Genomic DNA, 16,508 nt, shown 5'->3' with positions numbered 1-16,508 from the left:
AGAATGATGTGCTAATCTTTATATTATGGTGCTTCATGCAAGCATTAACAAATGCTGGATGGCGGCCTTTACGGCAAAAATTGTCCCGGGACCTGTTCATCCCATGCCGATAAAACTTAGTATTACCATATAAAAGTTACTTTTGGTATAAGCCTTTATGGTCGTGTATTGCCTTTTCCCACGCTGCTCAGTTTAGCAAACTTTACGGTGACCCCAAACTGCTTTTAAGTCACCTTTATTACAAGTTATTTCACCCTCTTTTGCAACCACTTTCAATGAACAAGTTGTTCCTTGTACCTTCTATATTACTCACTATGCAATGTGTGGGCTGACGTTTGTGCAGTGGTGGTACTTGTGGGTGTAAAATCTCTCCGTACTCTCCTTACCAGGTCCGGGCACCTCGCGGACCTCTGGTGGAGCCGGCCAGCCGATTCCCAGAGCTACGATACAGCCCTCATCGTCTGGCCCACACGCTGGAATGCAGGCCAGTAGCTTCTGGTTTCGCGGCTTCCGGGGATGTGAGCAGCCAGCGGGTGTGGTTTAGCACAGGCTCCAGGCTTGGTGTACAGCAAACCAACGCGTTTCTCCCCTAAAGGGCTTCGTCAGGGATGGGTGCCATACCGTGAATAATGTCCTTTATACACTGGACTTTTCAATGATTGGTCCTAAAAGCGGGATCGTATTTCTTATTACATTAACTCTTTCCTCCCACAAAAAAATTATGAGATCGTGTATTTACTCTGAGTGGTTATTATTAAATACTCTATATAATCAATAATTCAATAAAAATTAATAACATTCATAAACATTCAAATATTCCTAAAAATCAGTCTGACAATATTAAATAAAAAATAGTTAGAAATAGTAGAAGAAAAGGAGAGAAAAGATAAGAATGGAAAATAGATCTAGTTTCAATGAAGGGGTTTGGAAGATCCATATTTATCATTGCTTATTATCTTCTTTCATTCTCAAAAAAGTGGAACAGTGCTTAATATAATGTTTAGACAAGAAGATGTTATACATATTTTTCATTATTCAAGAAAACTTGCGAAGTCAAAATCAATGTTGAGACCCTTTGGAGCAATGGGCCAGTATTTACTAAAAATCTGAGTTTGGCCGATTTGTGTTTTTTTTCTAAATCCCAATCCGGGAATTTACTAAGCACCAATCTCGGCAGTGTCTGGTCTATTCGTAATGGTTTGAATGACAGCCTTCCGAAATACGAATGAATAGACCATCGGTCAAACGCGGCTGTTATTTCATAGAATACGGGCATTCACTATTCATTCTTATTTGGGTGTTAGTTTCTGAGTGCTCAAGTGCGGGTCTGTTTTTTTTGATTCGTTAAAAAAAGCAGCAATAAAATAGACCTGCTTTTTCCAGTCGAGTTTGGATAACCATGCACGGATCAGTGAGATCTGTGCATGGTTATCTATGGGAAAGGGTCTGTTTAGTGTAAAATCAGAAAGAAAAATTGTGTGGGATCCCCCCTCCTAAGCATAACCAGCCTCGGGCTCTTTGAGCCGGTCCTGGTTGAAAAAATATGGGGGGGAAAATAACAGGGGTCCCCCCATATTTAATCAACCAGCATCGGGCTCTGCGCCTGGTCCTGGTTCCAAAAATACGTAGGGGTCCCCCGTATTTCTGAAACCAGCACTGGGCTCCACTAGCTGGGGAGATAATGTCACAGCCGGGGGACACTTTGATATCGGTCCCTGCGGCCGTGCCATTAAAACCCCAACTAGTCACCCCTGGCCGGGGTACCCTGGAGGAGTGGGGACCCCTTCAATCAAGGGGTCCCCCCCTCCAGCCACCCAAGGGCCAGGGGTGAAGCCCGTGGCTGTCCCCCCCATCCAAGGGCGGCAGATGGGGGGCTGATAGCCATGTGTAAAAATTGTGAATATTGTTTTTAGCAGCAGTACTACAAGTCCAAGCAAGCCTCCCCCGCAAGCTGGTACTCGGAGAACCACAAGTACCAGCATGCGGTGGAAAACCGGGCCTGCTGGTACCTGTAGTACTACTACTAAAAAAATACCCCAATAAAAACAGGACACATACACCGTGATAGTACAACTTTATTACATACATGCACACCAACATACAAACATACTTACCTATGTTCCCACGAGGCTCGGTCCTCTTCTCCATGTAAAATCCTAGGGGTACCTGTGAAAAAATTATACTCACATAATCCAGTGAAGAATCCGGCCTTTGAATAATCCACGTACTTGGCAAAAAAATAAAATGCTAACCCGACCACGCACTGAAAGGGGCCCCATGTTTACACATGGGCCCCATGTTTATACATCAGACCCCTTTCCCCGACTGTCAGGGGAGACTCCTGTCAAAAAGGGTCCCTTCAGCCAATCAGGGAGCGCCACGTTGTGGCACCCTCCTGATTGGCTGTGTGCTCCTGTAGTGTCTGTCAGGCAGCACACGGCAGTGATACAATGTAGCGCCTATGCGCTCCATTGTAGCCAATGGTGGGAACTTTGCGGTCAGCGGTGAGGTTACTTTCGGTCAACCGCTGACCGCAAAATTCCCACCATTGGCTACAATGGAGCGCATAGGCGCTCCATTGTATCACTGCCGTGTGCTGCGTGACAGACACTACAGGAGCACACAGCCAATCAGGATGGTGCCACGACGTGGCGCTCCCTGATTGGCTGAAGGGACCCTCTTTGACAGGAGTCAGGGGGGGTCCTGGCAGTCGGGGAAAGGGGTCCCATGTGTAAACATGGGGCCCCTTTCAGTGCGTGGTCGGGTTAGCGTTTTATTTTTTTTCCAAGTACGTGGATTATTCAAAGGCCGGATTCTTCACTGGATTATGTGAGTATAATTTTTTTCACAGGTACCCCAAGGATTTTACATGGAGAAGAGGACCGAGCCTCGTGGGAACATAGGTAAGTATGTGTGTATGTTGGTGTGCATGTATGTAATAAAGTTGTACTGTCACGGTGTGTGTGTCCTGTTTTTATTGGGGTATTTTTTTGTAGTACTACTACAGGTACCAGCGGGCCCAGTTTTCCACCGCATGCTGGTACTTGTGGTTCTCCAAGTACCAGCTTGCGGGGGAGGCTTGCTGGGACTTGTAGTACTGCTACTAAAAACAATATTCAAATTTTTTACACATGGCTATCAGACCCCCATCCGCCGCCCTTGGATGGGGGGACAGCCTCGGGCTTCACCCCTGGCCCTTCGGTGGCTGGAGGAGGGGGACCCCTTGATTGAAGGGGTCCCCACTCCTCCAGTGTACCCCGGCCAGGGGTGACTAGTTGGGGTTTTAATGGCACAGCCGCAGGGACCGATATCAAAGTGTCCCCCGGCTGTGGCATTATCTCCCCAGCTAGTGGAGCCCGGTGCTGGTTTCAGAAATATGGGGGACCCCTACGCTTTTTGTCCCCCGTATTTTTGGAACCAGGACCAGGCGCAGAGCCCGGTGCTGGTTGATTAAATATGGGGGGACCCCTGTCATTTTTTTCCCCATATTTGTTCAACCAGGACCGGCTCAAAGAGCCAGAGGCTGGTTATGCTTAGGAGGGGGGACCCCACGCAATTTTTTTCTGAATTTTAAAGACTTTAATTAACTTTTTAAGGTACACAATGTAGCCCTGCACGGATCTCACAGATCCGTCCGGGATTCCTTGTGTTTTTTCAGGCAGTGTTTTACTCATCACTCCCGAAAAACACTGCCTGATATTACGAATCACATAGACATCGGAAAAAACGATTGTGCAAAACTCGGCAGCTTAGTGAATGATCGTATCAGGATTAAAAAAGTTGCAGTAAAATGCAGCCGATACCATTCGAGTTCAAACACCCTTCAAAACGGTCAAAACACGAATATTAGTAAATAAACCCCATGGTGTCCATTTGATAAATCCACCTTGCTTCCTCCTTTGATATTTCCGCTACTTTCTCCCCACCCCTCCAATTGTTTCTTAATCTTTTTATACCTATAAATTTTAAGCCCATGGGGTCACTCTTGTGATGGTGTTTGAAGTGCACGGGAATACTATGGGTCTCTATCTCATTTCTGATGTTTCTAATGTGTTCTGAGACACAGTTCTTCAATGGTCTAATAGTCCTTCCTATGTAGGATCATCATTAGTGAAAAGTGCACTTCCAATGGAAACAAAAAAAGAAGAGAAGTCCACCTGGCTGGATAATGGAAGGAAAAATGGATTTCCAAACCTTCTCTTCGAATGTAAACAAGAAGAACTTCAGGATAGAAGAAGAGATAACGTGATACAAAGGGTGTACTATATCTCCTGGAGTGTCCTTGTGGATTGCAGTACATAGGAAGGACTATTAGACCATTGAAGAAACGTGTCTCAGAACACATTGGAAACATCAGAAATGAGATAGATACCAATAGTATTCCCGTGCACTTCAAACACCATCACAAGAGTGACCCCACGGGCTTAAAATGTATAGGTATAAAAAGAATAAGAAACAACTGGAGGGGTGGGGACAAAGTAGCGGAAATATCAAAGGAGGACGCAAGGTGGATTTATCAAATGGACACCATTACTCCAAAGGGTCTCAACATTGATTTTGACTTCGCAAGTTTTCTTGAATAATGAAAAATATGTATAACATCTTCTTGTCTAAACATTATATTAAGCACTGTTCTACTTTTTTGAGAATGAAAGAAGATAATAAGCAATGATAAATACGGATCTTCCAAACCCCTTCATTGAAACTAGATCTATTTTCCATTCTTATCTTTTCTCTCCTTTTCTTCTGCTATTTCTAACTATTTTTTATTTAATATTGTCAGACTAATTTTTATTAATTTTTAAATGTTTATGAATTTTATAAATTTTTATTGAATTATTGATTATATAGAGTATATAGAGTATTTAATATGAACCACTCAGAGTAAATACACGATCTCATCATTTTTTTGTGGGAGGAAAGAGTTAATGTAATAAGAAATACGATCCCGCTTTTAGGACCAATCATTGAAAAGTCCAATGTATAAAGGACATTATTCACGGTATGGCACCCATCCCTGACGAAGCCCTTTAAGGGAGAAATGCGTTGGTTGCTGTACACCAAGCCTGGAGCCTGTGCTAAACCCCACCCACTGGCTGCTCACATCCCCGGGAGCAATGAAACCGGAAGCTACTGGCCTGCGTTCCAGCGTGCGGGCCAGACGATACGGGCTGTATCGTAGCTCTGGGAATCGGCTGGCCGGTTCTACCGGAGGTCCGCGAGGTGCCCGGACCTGGTAAGGAGAGGACGGAGGACGTAGAGATTTTACACCCACAGGTACCACCACTGCACAAACGTCAGCCCACACATTGCATAGTGAGTAATATAGAAGGTACAAGGAACAACTTGTTAATTGGAAGTGGCTGCAAAAGAGGGTGAAATAACTTGTAATAAAGGTGACTTAAAAGCAGTTTGCGGTCACCGTAAAGTTTGCTAAACTGAGCAGCGTGGGAAAAGGCAATACACGGCCATAAAGGCTTATACCAAAAGTAACTTTTACATGGTAAAACTAAGTTTTATCGGCGTGGGATGAACAGGTCCCGGGACAATCTTTGCCGTTAAGGCCGCCATCCAGCATTTGTTAATGGTTGCATGAAGCACCATAATATAAAGATCAGCACATCATTCTGTTATGATATATGTTGATGTTTTAAACTAAATGAAATATATGTTCCTCATTTAAAGAGTTTGTGTGTTTTAAACTTTTTGCAATATAATTTTAATATAAAATAAATACACCTAGATAAAATCAGTCTGACTGTTTTCCTACTTCTTTCCTACCATTTGGTGCGCCAAGATCTTATTTGTCTACTGCTAAATATTGCTAGTAAGGGTACTAGTTTGTCTATCGGCTGCACCTTCTGGACAACCCCCTTTTTTCCACTCTCATTGTTGCTTTTTCTAATTTTTCCATTTCTCCATTCATTTTTCTATACACATATCTTTTCCTTCTACTTTCTCTGTTCTTCTCTTTATAAAAAGAGGGAATTGCGCAGATAGTATCTTTGTATATTTGTATTGACAATAAGCAGTGTCAACATAATATCGACCTCTATATACAAATTCATTGTCATTATTTTAGTGAGGCAATCATCCACAAATATTTTGTGTTCAGATTTTTAGTACTTACCTTTTCAGCAATCCAGGCATAATAGCCTGGTGGAGTGAAGCCCATTTGGACAATACTTGCTATAAGCAAAATAATTAAAAGTATAGGAGAAATATATTTCCACATATAATAATAATATTTGTAGGGTGTGAATCCAAGCATATCCTTTAAGTCATCCATGAATCTAAAAGGAGATATTATTGAATTATTACAGTATTAATGTCACTCGTTAGAAAGAAAATAAATACAACATTGAATTAAAAAATAACCTGCCTACCAACTTGGTGCACACATGTAACACCATGGGGTAAATGTAATAGGGTCCAAGTTGCCGGAGATGTAGGACTTTGGGCGAGAATGCCCATATTTTTAAAGCAACAATCATTTAAAGGATTGCCTTTTTAAAAATACAGGCATTGTCGCCCGAAGTCCTGCACCTCCGGCAGCTCGGACCTTATTACATTTACCTCCATATGTTTTGCTATTAAAATAATTGCCTTTGTAAATGTTGGGCTTAAACATGCCAAGGAAGCATGTACAATAATTAAACACCAGTCAAACAGTCAAACATGCAAGAGGAAGATCTTTTGCTGGATCCTGAGTGGGCAACTTATAGAGAGTCACTGGCACACTGAACCACAAGGGTCATCACAGCATTTTTTAGCACCATGAAATACTTCTGGTCTACATCAAATTGTTAAATATTTGAGCCAATCGCACAAAACATATAATATATTAAAAGACAAGCCCCTAATAATTAAATTTCATATAATAAGTAGGGAAACTGGATATGTTGTGGGGGAAATGGCGCACTGAGCTACCTAACTACTGGTATTTGATGTATGAAAACCGGAATATGAAGATAGTATTGTTAAAGAAATAGTAATACCCGTTACCTATAAGGGAAATAGTGTACTAACTCATCAAATCAGCAAAGAACCCGGCGGTGCTCCCCTGAGTTGTAAAAAACAAATGAATTAATTTAGGGAAGAAAAGACAACTCCTTTTTATGGGGCACTCATAAAAACAACAACATATCCAGTTTCGCCCCATAAAAAGGAGTTGTCTTTTCTTCCCTAAATTAATTCATTTTAGATTACTAATATGAGTGCCCCATAAAAAGGAGTTGTCTTTTCTTCCCTAAATTAATTCATTTTAGATTACTAATATGAGTGCCCCATAAAAAGGAGTTGTCTTTTCTTCCCTAAATTAATTCATTTAGATTACTAATATGAGTGCCCCATAAAAAGGAGTTGTCTTTTCTTCCCTAAATTAATTCATTTTAGATTACTAATATGAGTGCCCCATAAAAAGGAGTTGTCTTTTCTTCCCTAAATTAATTCATTTTTTTTTTTTTTTTTTAGATTACTAATATGAGTGCCCCATAAAAAGGAGTTGTCTTTTCTTCCCTAAATTAATTCATTTATAATAAGTAGGGGCAAATATCAATATCCTCCACAACAGTCTCATAAAAGTATTTTGCAAAACAATCTTTGGCATGAGAAGGGTTGAACTTGAAAGTAGATTTTTTTTTAAGATTTTGTTTTGATTTTGTTTTTTGGATCTACTAAATTGTAGTTCGAAACAATTTGTGAATGTATTTTTGTATATCTATAAAAAGTAGTGATGAGCGGATTCGGTTTTACTCGGTTTTACTCGGTTCTCAAAACGGCATCTTATTGGCTCACGGATGTCACGTGTTTTGGATAGCCAATAAGATGCCGTTTTGAGACCCGAGTAAAACCGAGTAAAACCGAACCTCGCTCATCACTAATAAAAAGGTCAAAGTGACTGATTTTATTTGATGAAAATTTCAGTTCCTTTAAAAAGGACTGATTTTTCTGCATCATTCAAATTATAAATACTCAAATTAAAAATCTTAATAGCTTCTTCCCCCTATTGTTGTTAACACATCACAAGTCATTTTAGTTTATACTTTTCTCTTACATCCTAGAGGATGCTGGGGTCCACATTGGTACCATGGGGTATATAGACGGGTCCACCAGGAGCCATTGGCACTTTAAGAGTTTGAGAGTGTGGGCTGGCTCCTCCCTCTATGCCCATCCTACCAGACTCAGTTTAGAAAAAGTGTCGGAGGAGCCGTCACAGCTAGGGGAGCTCTCCAGAGCTTTTCTAGAAAAATTTTATTTTAGAGTTTTTTATTTTACAGGGAGGCTGCTGGCAACAGCCTCCCTGCAGCGTGGGACTAAGGGCGGGAGTAGTATCCGCCCTGCGGGGTCTGAGCCACTTACTCCGCTGAAAGGACACTAAACTCCTGAGGGAATAGATCTTTCCCCGCCACAGGGGATTGCTCACCCCAGCAGCATGCCGCCAACCCCTTACAGAGCTGAAGATTGTGGTGAGTAAGTCACCGACCCCCCTATCAAGCGGGGGGCCGGTGTGAAGATGGCGGCAGCGGGGTAGGAGTACAGTATTAACTGCGCTCCGGGATGGCTCAGCGGTACATAGTGCGGCGTGCTGAGGAGTGCCCTGGGCCAGCGCTTACACCCTACACCGGTCAAAAAAGCCTGTCGGGGTCCCAGGATCTCAGCCAGCATCAATCCTCAGGCCAGTATAATCTGAGGAAGAGTGGGAAGACAGCGCCATTTTGGGGGTGGAGCTTCTCCTCAGAGCTGACCCAGCAGTGTTCAGCGCCATTTTCCTGCCTGCACTGCACTGATCAGGAGAAAGAAGGTCCCTCCACAGCAACTCCAGCTATCTCTCATGGTACCAGGGGGTTGTAGAAGGGGGGGGGGGGGGCTACAATAGGATTGTGTATCCTATTATGGTGCACAGTCGGCGCTGACAAGAGGTCTCCCTTTGGTTAGAAGCGCTGTGTGTGGGTTGGCTCCAATCTGTGTCTCTCTTGCCATTCTTGGGGGGAAACTCTGTCTGCTCTCCCGTGTGTGTGTGTGTGTGTGTGTGTGTGTGTGTGTGTGTGTGTGTGTGTGTGTGTGGAGTGTTTTGTGGTCTCCTTTAGCTATGTTCAGGGACACTGTGTCATATGCTGCGGAGGATATGTCCACCCAGGATGATCCCATTCCATGTAATCAGGATAGCACTGGTTTAGCAAAGATTCCAGCTAGGGAACCTGAGTGGTTTTCCTCTATCAAATCTTGGATTTCTCATATTTCAGACAGGGTTGCAAGTAATGAATCTGCAACCCAGGTATTACAGAACTCTATGGCAGTATGGCCCGATTCTAGTACCTCAGGATGCCCCGCTATATACCCCCACAAATGTGCGCTTGTTCATGTCATGCAAAATGATACGGATACCAATTCTGATACCACAGACGGTAATGGGGATGTGTTGCAGGGGCCGGCCTCTCTTGCAAAGGGCGTGCAATTGATGATAGAGGCTATCAGGGATGTGTTTAATATTAATTAATAGCACACCTGAGCAGGTTGGAGGCTTTTTTCACTGAAAATAAGAAAGCCATGCTAACCTTCCCCGCATCAAAGGAATTGAATGCTATATTTGAGAAAGCATGGGAAAACCCTGAGAAAAAATTCTAGATCCCTAAAAGGGTCCAGGTGGCGTTTCCTTTCCCTGAGGAGGTTAGGAAAAAATGGGAAAGCCCACCAATTGTTGACGCATCTGTGTCCAGACTCTCAAAAAAGGTGGTATTGCCTGTTCTGGGATCTACCGCCTTAAAGGAGCCGGCTGTTCGAAAGATTATTAATACGCTTAAATCAATGTACACAACTTCGGGGACCATATTACGCCCCTCTATTGCTAGTGCATGGATTGCAAAAGCTATAGTAAAATGGTCAGGCACCTTACTGGAGGATTTGGATACAATGGATAAGGGTGATGTTGAATTGATTTTGCGCAACATTCACAATTCAGCAGGTTTTATGGCAGAATCCATGAAAAACCTGGGTTCAATGGCTGCGGGGATCTCTTCCATGTCTGTTTCAGCTCGTCTGGGACTTTGGCTGCGCCAGTGGTCGGCCGACGCGGAATCCATGAAAAGTGTGGAGTCCCTACCCTACACAGGTCAGGCTCTCTTTGGGGAAGCTTTGGATGCATGGATATCCACGGCTATGGCGGGTAAGTCTCCGCTTCTTCCCTCAGCTGCACCTGCTACAAAGAAATCCTTCTCTTCATCAGCATTGCAGTCCTTTCGGCCTAACAAGCCTGGAAAGGCCAAGCTGTCCAATACCTTCTTTAGGGGAGGTCGAGCTAAATCCAAGAAACCTGCTGCAGCAGGTTCCCAGGAAACTAAGCTTGCTTCCAGTATGCCGAAGTCCTCCGCATGACGGTGGACCACGCGGCCTGGAGGTGGGGCCAGTGGGATCGAGGCTCAGATAGTTCAGTCACGTCTGGGTATCGTCCGGCCTGGATCCCTGGGTGATGGATATTGTGTCCCAGGGATACAGGTTGGAATTTCAAAATCTCCCTCCTCACCGATTTTTCACATCAGGCTTGCCAGCTCTGCTGGCCGATAGGACTGTCCTACATGCAGCGGTTCAGAAGTTGGTGGAGGCACAGGTCATTGTGCCAGTGCCCCTTCATTCGCAAGCCACGGGTTACTATTCGAACCTTTTCGTGGTACCGAAACCGGATGGTTCGATCAGACCCATTCTGAACCTAAAATCACTGAACCCTTTTCTGAAGGAGTTCAAGTTCAAAATGGAGTCTCTCAGGGCAGTGATATCAGGTCTGGAAGAGGGGGAATTCCTAGTATCCCTGGATATCAAGGATGCGTACCGTCACATTCTGATTTGGCTAACGCATCAGGCTTATCTCCGTTTTGCATTACTGGACTGTCATTTCCAGTTCCACGCCCTGCCATTCGGCCTCTCTACAGCAACAAGGGTGTTCACCGAGGTGATGGTGGAGATGATGGTTCTACTCCAAAAACAGGGGGTGAACATTGTTCCGTATGTAGACTATTTACTGATAAAAGCATTGTTGTAGTCCATTGTACTCACAACCCGCCTACTCAAAGTCCACAGTTGGATTCTGAACCTTACAAAATCTCATTTGGAACCAACCTGAAGGTTGTCTTTTCTGGGGATGATCCTCGACACGGAAGTGCAGAGGGTGTTTCTTCCGCAGGAAAAGGCATTGGTGATGTCCTGAAGCCAGCCCGGGTGTCGGTTCATCAATGCATTCGTCTTTTGGGGAAGATTGTTGCCTCTTACGAGGCTCTCCAGTACGGGAGGTTCCATGCTCAGGCCTTCCAACTGGATCTCCTGGACAAGTGGTCAGGAGCTCATCTACACATGCACCAGAGAATTCGTCTGTCGCCAAAGGCCAGGATTTCACTCCTCTGGTGGCTCCAATTGCCTCACCTTCTGGAGGGCAACAGGTTCGAGATTCAGGACTGGGTCCTTCTGACCATTGATGCGGGCCTCCGGGGCTGGGATGCAGTCAATCAAGGGGAAACCTTCCAAGGAAGGTGGTCAAGTCTGGAAGCCAGCCTGCCGATCAACATCCTGGAACAAAGAGCCGTCTACAACGGTCTTCTTCAGGCGGCCCATCTTCTAAGAAATCAGGCCATTCAAGTACAGTTGGACAATGTAACGACAGTGGCTTACATAAACCGACAGGGTGGAACAAAAAGCAGAGCTGCAATGTCAGAGGTGACAAGAATCATCCTTTGGGCAGAAAAACATGCGTTGGCGCTCTCTGCAATCTTCATTCCAAGAGTGGACAACTGGGAAGCAGACTTCCTCAGCAGACACGATCTCCATTCTAGGGAGTGGGGTCTCCATCCAGAGGTGTTCAAGGAAATAACAGACCATTGGGGGTTACCCCAAATAGACATGATGGCCTCTTGTCTCAACAAGAAGCTACAACGCTATTGTTCCAGGTCGAGGGACCCATAAGCAGTGGGTATTCCAGTCGGTGTACGTGTGTCCACCACTCCCACTCATTCCAAGAGTTCTAAAGCTCGTAAGGAGAATAAGAGTTCAATCGATCCTCATTGTTCCAGACTGGCTAAGGAAGGCTTGATACGCAGACCTTCTGCATCTCTTGCAGGAAGAGCCAAGGCCTCTTCCTCTTTGGTAGGACCTGCTGCAGTAGGGGCCATTCACCTAGCAAGACTTACTGCGGCCACGTTTGACGGCATGGAGGTTGAACGGCTGATACTAGCTCGGAAGGGCATTCCAAAGAAGGTCATTCCTATCCCTATACAGGCTAGGAAATGGGTAACGTCTAAACATTACCCTCATATTTGGAAGAAATATGTTTCTTGGTGCGAGTCCAAGAAGTTTTCTGCGGTGGAGTTACAACTGGGACATTTTCTCCTCTTCCTGTAAGCAGGTATGGATATGGGCCTGTGGTTGGGATCTGTGAAGGTCCAGATTTCGGCCCTGTTCATTTTCTTCCAGAAACAATTGGCTGCCCTCCCTGAGGTTCAGACCTTTTTGTAGGGAGTTCTGCACATCCAGCCTCCCTTTGTACCGCCTATGGTGCCTTGGGACCTTAACGTGGTGTAGCAGTTTCTCCAGTCGGACTGGTCTGAGCCTCTACAGGAGGTCGAGGTCAAACTTCTTACATGGAAGCCTGTCACTTTGTTGGCCTTAGCTTCTGCTAGACGTGTGTCAGAATTGGGGGCTTTGTCCTGTAAAAGCCCTTACTTGATCTTTCATGAAGATAGAGCTGAGCTCCGGACACGTCAGCAGTTTTTTCCAAAGATTGTGTCGGCATTTCATATCAACCAACCTATTGTGGTGCCAGTGGTTACTGACTCCTCAATTTCGTCAAAGTCCTTGGATGTTGGGAGGGCTTTGAAAATCTATGTGAAGAGGACTACTCATCAAAGGAAATCGGACTCTTTATTTGTCCTGTATGATCCCTAGAAAATTGGGTGTCCTGCTTCAAAGCAGACTATATCTCGCTGGATTAGGTTCACTATCCAGCATGCATATTCTATGGCAAGATTGCCGTGTCCTAAATCTGTTATGGCCCACTCTACTTGTAAGGTGGGGTCTTCCTGGGTGGCTGCCCAGGGTGTCTCGGGGTTACAACTTTGCCGAGCGGCTACTTGGTCTGGGTCGAACACGTTTGCTAAGTTCTACAAGTTCGTTACTTTGGCCTCTGATGATCTGAAGTTCAGTCATTAAGTTCTGCAGGAGCATCCGCGCTCTCCCTCCCGTTCTGGGAGCTTTGGTACATCACCATGGTACTAATGTGGACCCCAGCATCCTCTAGGACGTAAGAGAAAATAGGATTTTGGTTACCTACAGGTAAATCCTTTTCTCGTAGTCCGTAGAGGATACTGGGTGCCCCCGCCCAGCGCTTCGTTTTCCTGCAACCGTTATCTGGTTCAGTACAACTTTGTTTAGTTGTGTACTGCATTGTTACTTGGTACTGTAAGTAATGTTTCAGCAGTTGCTGAGTTTTTCAAGCTAGTTAGCTTGATGTGCCTTGTATGTGTGAGCTGGTATGAATCTCGCCACTATCTGTGTTAAATCCTTCTCTCAAAGATGTCCTTCTCCTCGGGCACAGTTTCTAGACTGAGTCTGGTAGGAGGGGCATAGAGGGAGGAGCCAGCCCACACTCTCAAACTTTTAAAGTGCCAATGGCTCCTGGTGGATCCATCTATACCCCATGGTACTAATGTGGACCCCAGCATCCTCTACGGACTACGAGAAAAGGATTTACCGGTAGGTAACCAAAATCCTATTTTTTATATACCTTCCCATCTCTCTTGCCTCTTAGTTGTGCTAGTTATATACTGGAATATGGGGTTCATTCAGACTCACCCGCCAATGCAGCCTGCAGCGCAGTTTGCAGATGGAGGCAAACTGCGCATATGCAGTGTCCACATCGTGGCTGCCCGCTCCAACACATTGCGGTTGCAACCCCAATGGATGCAACAGCAATGTGATTAACGGTGGCGGGTGATCGTGGGGTTTTGACTTGGCGCTTGGGGGGTGGGCCAAACGGGAGCGGATTGGGACCGTTTTCGGGGTGGATGCATGATGTCACATGCAGCTGCTCAGATAAAAAAAAATGGTGGCCAACCGCCTGACAGCGCAACAAGGCTCGGCTGCCAGTGGTCAAGCTTAGTTCCGATGAATCCACAATCTAATAGTGGGATCATTGGAAGGAGGCCTAATGCTGGGTGGCCCAGATCTGGCAATGCAGCAATCTGCATCCAACTCTGAATAAGGTCCTATATTCTGGGTCAATTGATCCTTATTTTAATACTTCTCCCATAGCAATCACTATTGTCAAAACTCCTCAAATTTTCAAAATGATTCCATATCTCAAAATCTTAAGTTATCTCTCTTCCAATCACCTCTCAGTCTATTAACAGGGGTATTCCACTTGTACATGGGATAATGTTATGGTAATTAACTGATCTTTCTTGATTTAAAGTTCTCCTTGCTCTAAAAGGTTTATCATGATGTGGATATTTCAAACTAGTTTTGGATTGATTCCAGGATTTATTAGTCCCATGTCTAAACAATTTCCTTTGTCCAACCTTTGAGATTCTATCCATATTGTTATTAATTTAATCAATGTGTTGGTAGGTCTAAAATTCCCATTATTAACATTATGAGAAGTACTGCATATGATATTTATTGTATCCAGCACATAGGTGGTCATTCCGAGTTGTTCACTCGCTAGCTGCTTTTAGCAGCTTTGCACACGCTAAGCCGCCGCCTACTGGGAGTGAATCTTATCATAGTAAAATTGCGAACGAAAGATTCTCAAAATTGCGAATAGACAGTTCTTAGCAGTTTCTGAGTAGCTCTAGACTTACTCGGCATCTGCGATCAGTTCAGTGCTTGTCGTTCCTGGTTTGACGTCACAAACACACCCAGCGTTCGTCCAGACACTCCTCCGTTTCTCCAGCCACTCCCGCGTTTTTCCCAGAAACGGTAGCGTTTTTTCGCACACATCCATAAAACGGCCTGTTTCCGCCCAGAAACACCAACTTCCTGACAATCACACTCCGATCACCAGAACGAAGAAAAAACCTTGTAATGCCGTGAGTAAAATACCTAACTGCATAGCAAATTTACTTGGCGCAGTCGCAGTGCGGACATTGCGCATGCGCATTAGCGGCTAATCGCTCCGTTGCGAGAAAAAAATAACGAGCGAACAACTCGGAATGACCACCATAATTTTTATCTCGATTTACATTTTTATTTTTTATGATTTTAAATTATCTTTTTCATTTTTCTGTATCCTATTAATGATACATTCCTCTAAAATCATAAACTTCCAAATCAGAGAATGCACTAATTAGAAATTCTAAATGAGTCATTTGTTCTTCGAAATTCTTAATTTCTCGACGCCTCTTCTGTACAATGAATTACATAAGGGAAAATTAACAATTAGATACAATTTAATTCCATATCATCTTAAAGCTATCTGAGGAGGAATTAATAGAAGCTTTTTTTTAACCGTTTCTAAGACCTTAAGTATAATCTGAGCTGATATACTGTATATTGCTCTAATGACACAATTTCCCACCATGTACAATTTTCTTTAAGTAGGGTATTCTCTAATTTATTATATGATCATCGACTTGCCCTGATGAAAAAATGTTCTTGATTAGAAAGATCTATTTACCCTACTCTGGAACATGTTGCTGCCTCTTAAGTCATATAGTTGAACATGTAATAAAACACAATACATAGTCCAAACTTTGGATGCTTTAATTTAAAGCAGCAGTCCAGTGGCCCTGTACAGCCCAGAGAGAAGGGATACCTGGGTTCTATAATTTTTCCTGGTGACTGTGTGGGACAATTAAACCATCTTATCTGGTATGTATGTTATCCCCACATGCTGTTTTTAACATGGCATAGTGCACCATAAGTATTATGTTTCTTTTTACTGAAAAGAAACTCCAAGCATTATAAGGCTGCACATGGGGTGAGAAAGAGACCTTTATTTACTGATCTGGCACTGCTTTCATGTAAGCAAAGTGTAATCAGTTATTAAGCATAGATTTCCTTAACCTGGACTGTTGGGGTGCCTTGAAGTCTGCATTTGGAAACCATTATCTTTGCCTATCCATATGCAGTTGTAGTCCAAGTCTCTTGGGGAGCCCTATACTTCTAGGACACAGGTTCTCAAATTTGGTCCTCAGGACCCCACACGGTTCATGTTTTGCAGGTCACCTGTAGATATTTTTTAAATGTGACAGGTTGGTGATACACAGTGCAGCTGCTGTGTGGCATGGAAAACGTGACCCGTGTGGGGTTCTTAGGACCGAGTTTTAAAACCACTGTTCTAGGAATTAGGATACTATCAACTTTAATATCTTGTGGTCAAACTGATATATCGGCATTAAACTATTGTATGTTTTTTTATTTATAAACAAAGGAGGATTGTATGTCACCTTTTATCTTATTTGGAAACTAAAAAATACTAACGTAACTACCTAGTACACTATACGCAAACTAAGATGCAAGCTTGAAAA

General features: G+C 43.9%; 1 protein-coding gene and 1 long non-coding RNA gene across 2 annotated transcripts in view; one reads left to right on the top strand and one right to left on the bottom strand.

Annotated features, from left to right (window-relative positions):
• SLC6A15 (solute carrier family 6 member 15) overlaps nt 1-16,508 on the bottom strand; it is a 143,719-nt gene that overhangs the window by 6,773 nt on the left and 120,438 nt on the right. Inside the window, exon 11 of the mRNA XM_063927678.1 lies at nt 6,131-6,293. Coding sequence (XP_063783748.1) covers nt 6,131-6,293 — 163 coding nt within the window. The remainder of the gene's footprint in view (nt 1-6,130; nt 6,294-16,508) is intronic.
• The window catches only part of LOC134932867 (uncharacterized), a 207,746-nt gene that overhangs the window by 174,640 nt on the left and 16,598 nt on the right, over nt 1-16,508 (top strand). The window lies entirely within an intron of this gene.

This window comes from Pseudophryne corroboree, chromosome 6 (genome assembly GCF_028390025.1).
Source record: "Pseudophryne corroboree isolate aPseCor3 chromosome 6, aPseCor3.hap2, whole genome shotgun sequence".
Lineage (NCBI taxonomy): Eukaryota > Metazoa > Chordata > Amphibia > Anura > Myobatrachidae > Pseudophryne > Pseudophryne corroboree.
The sequence above is the reverse complement of the archived record's forward strand: the minus strand, read 5'-3'. Positions and strand labels throughout refer to the sequence as shown.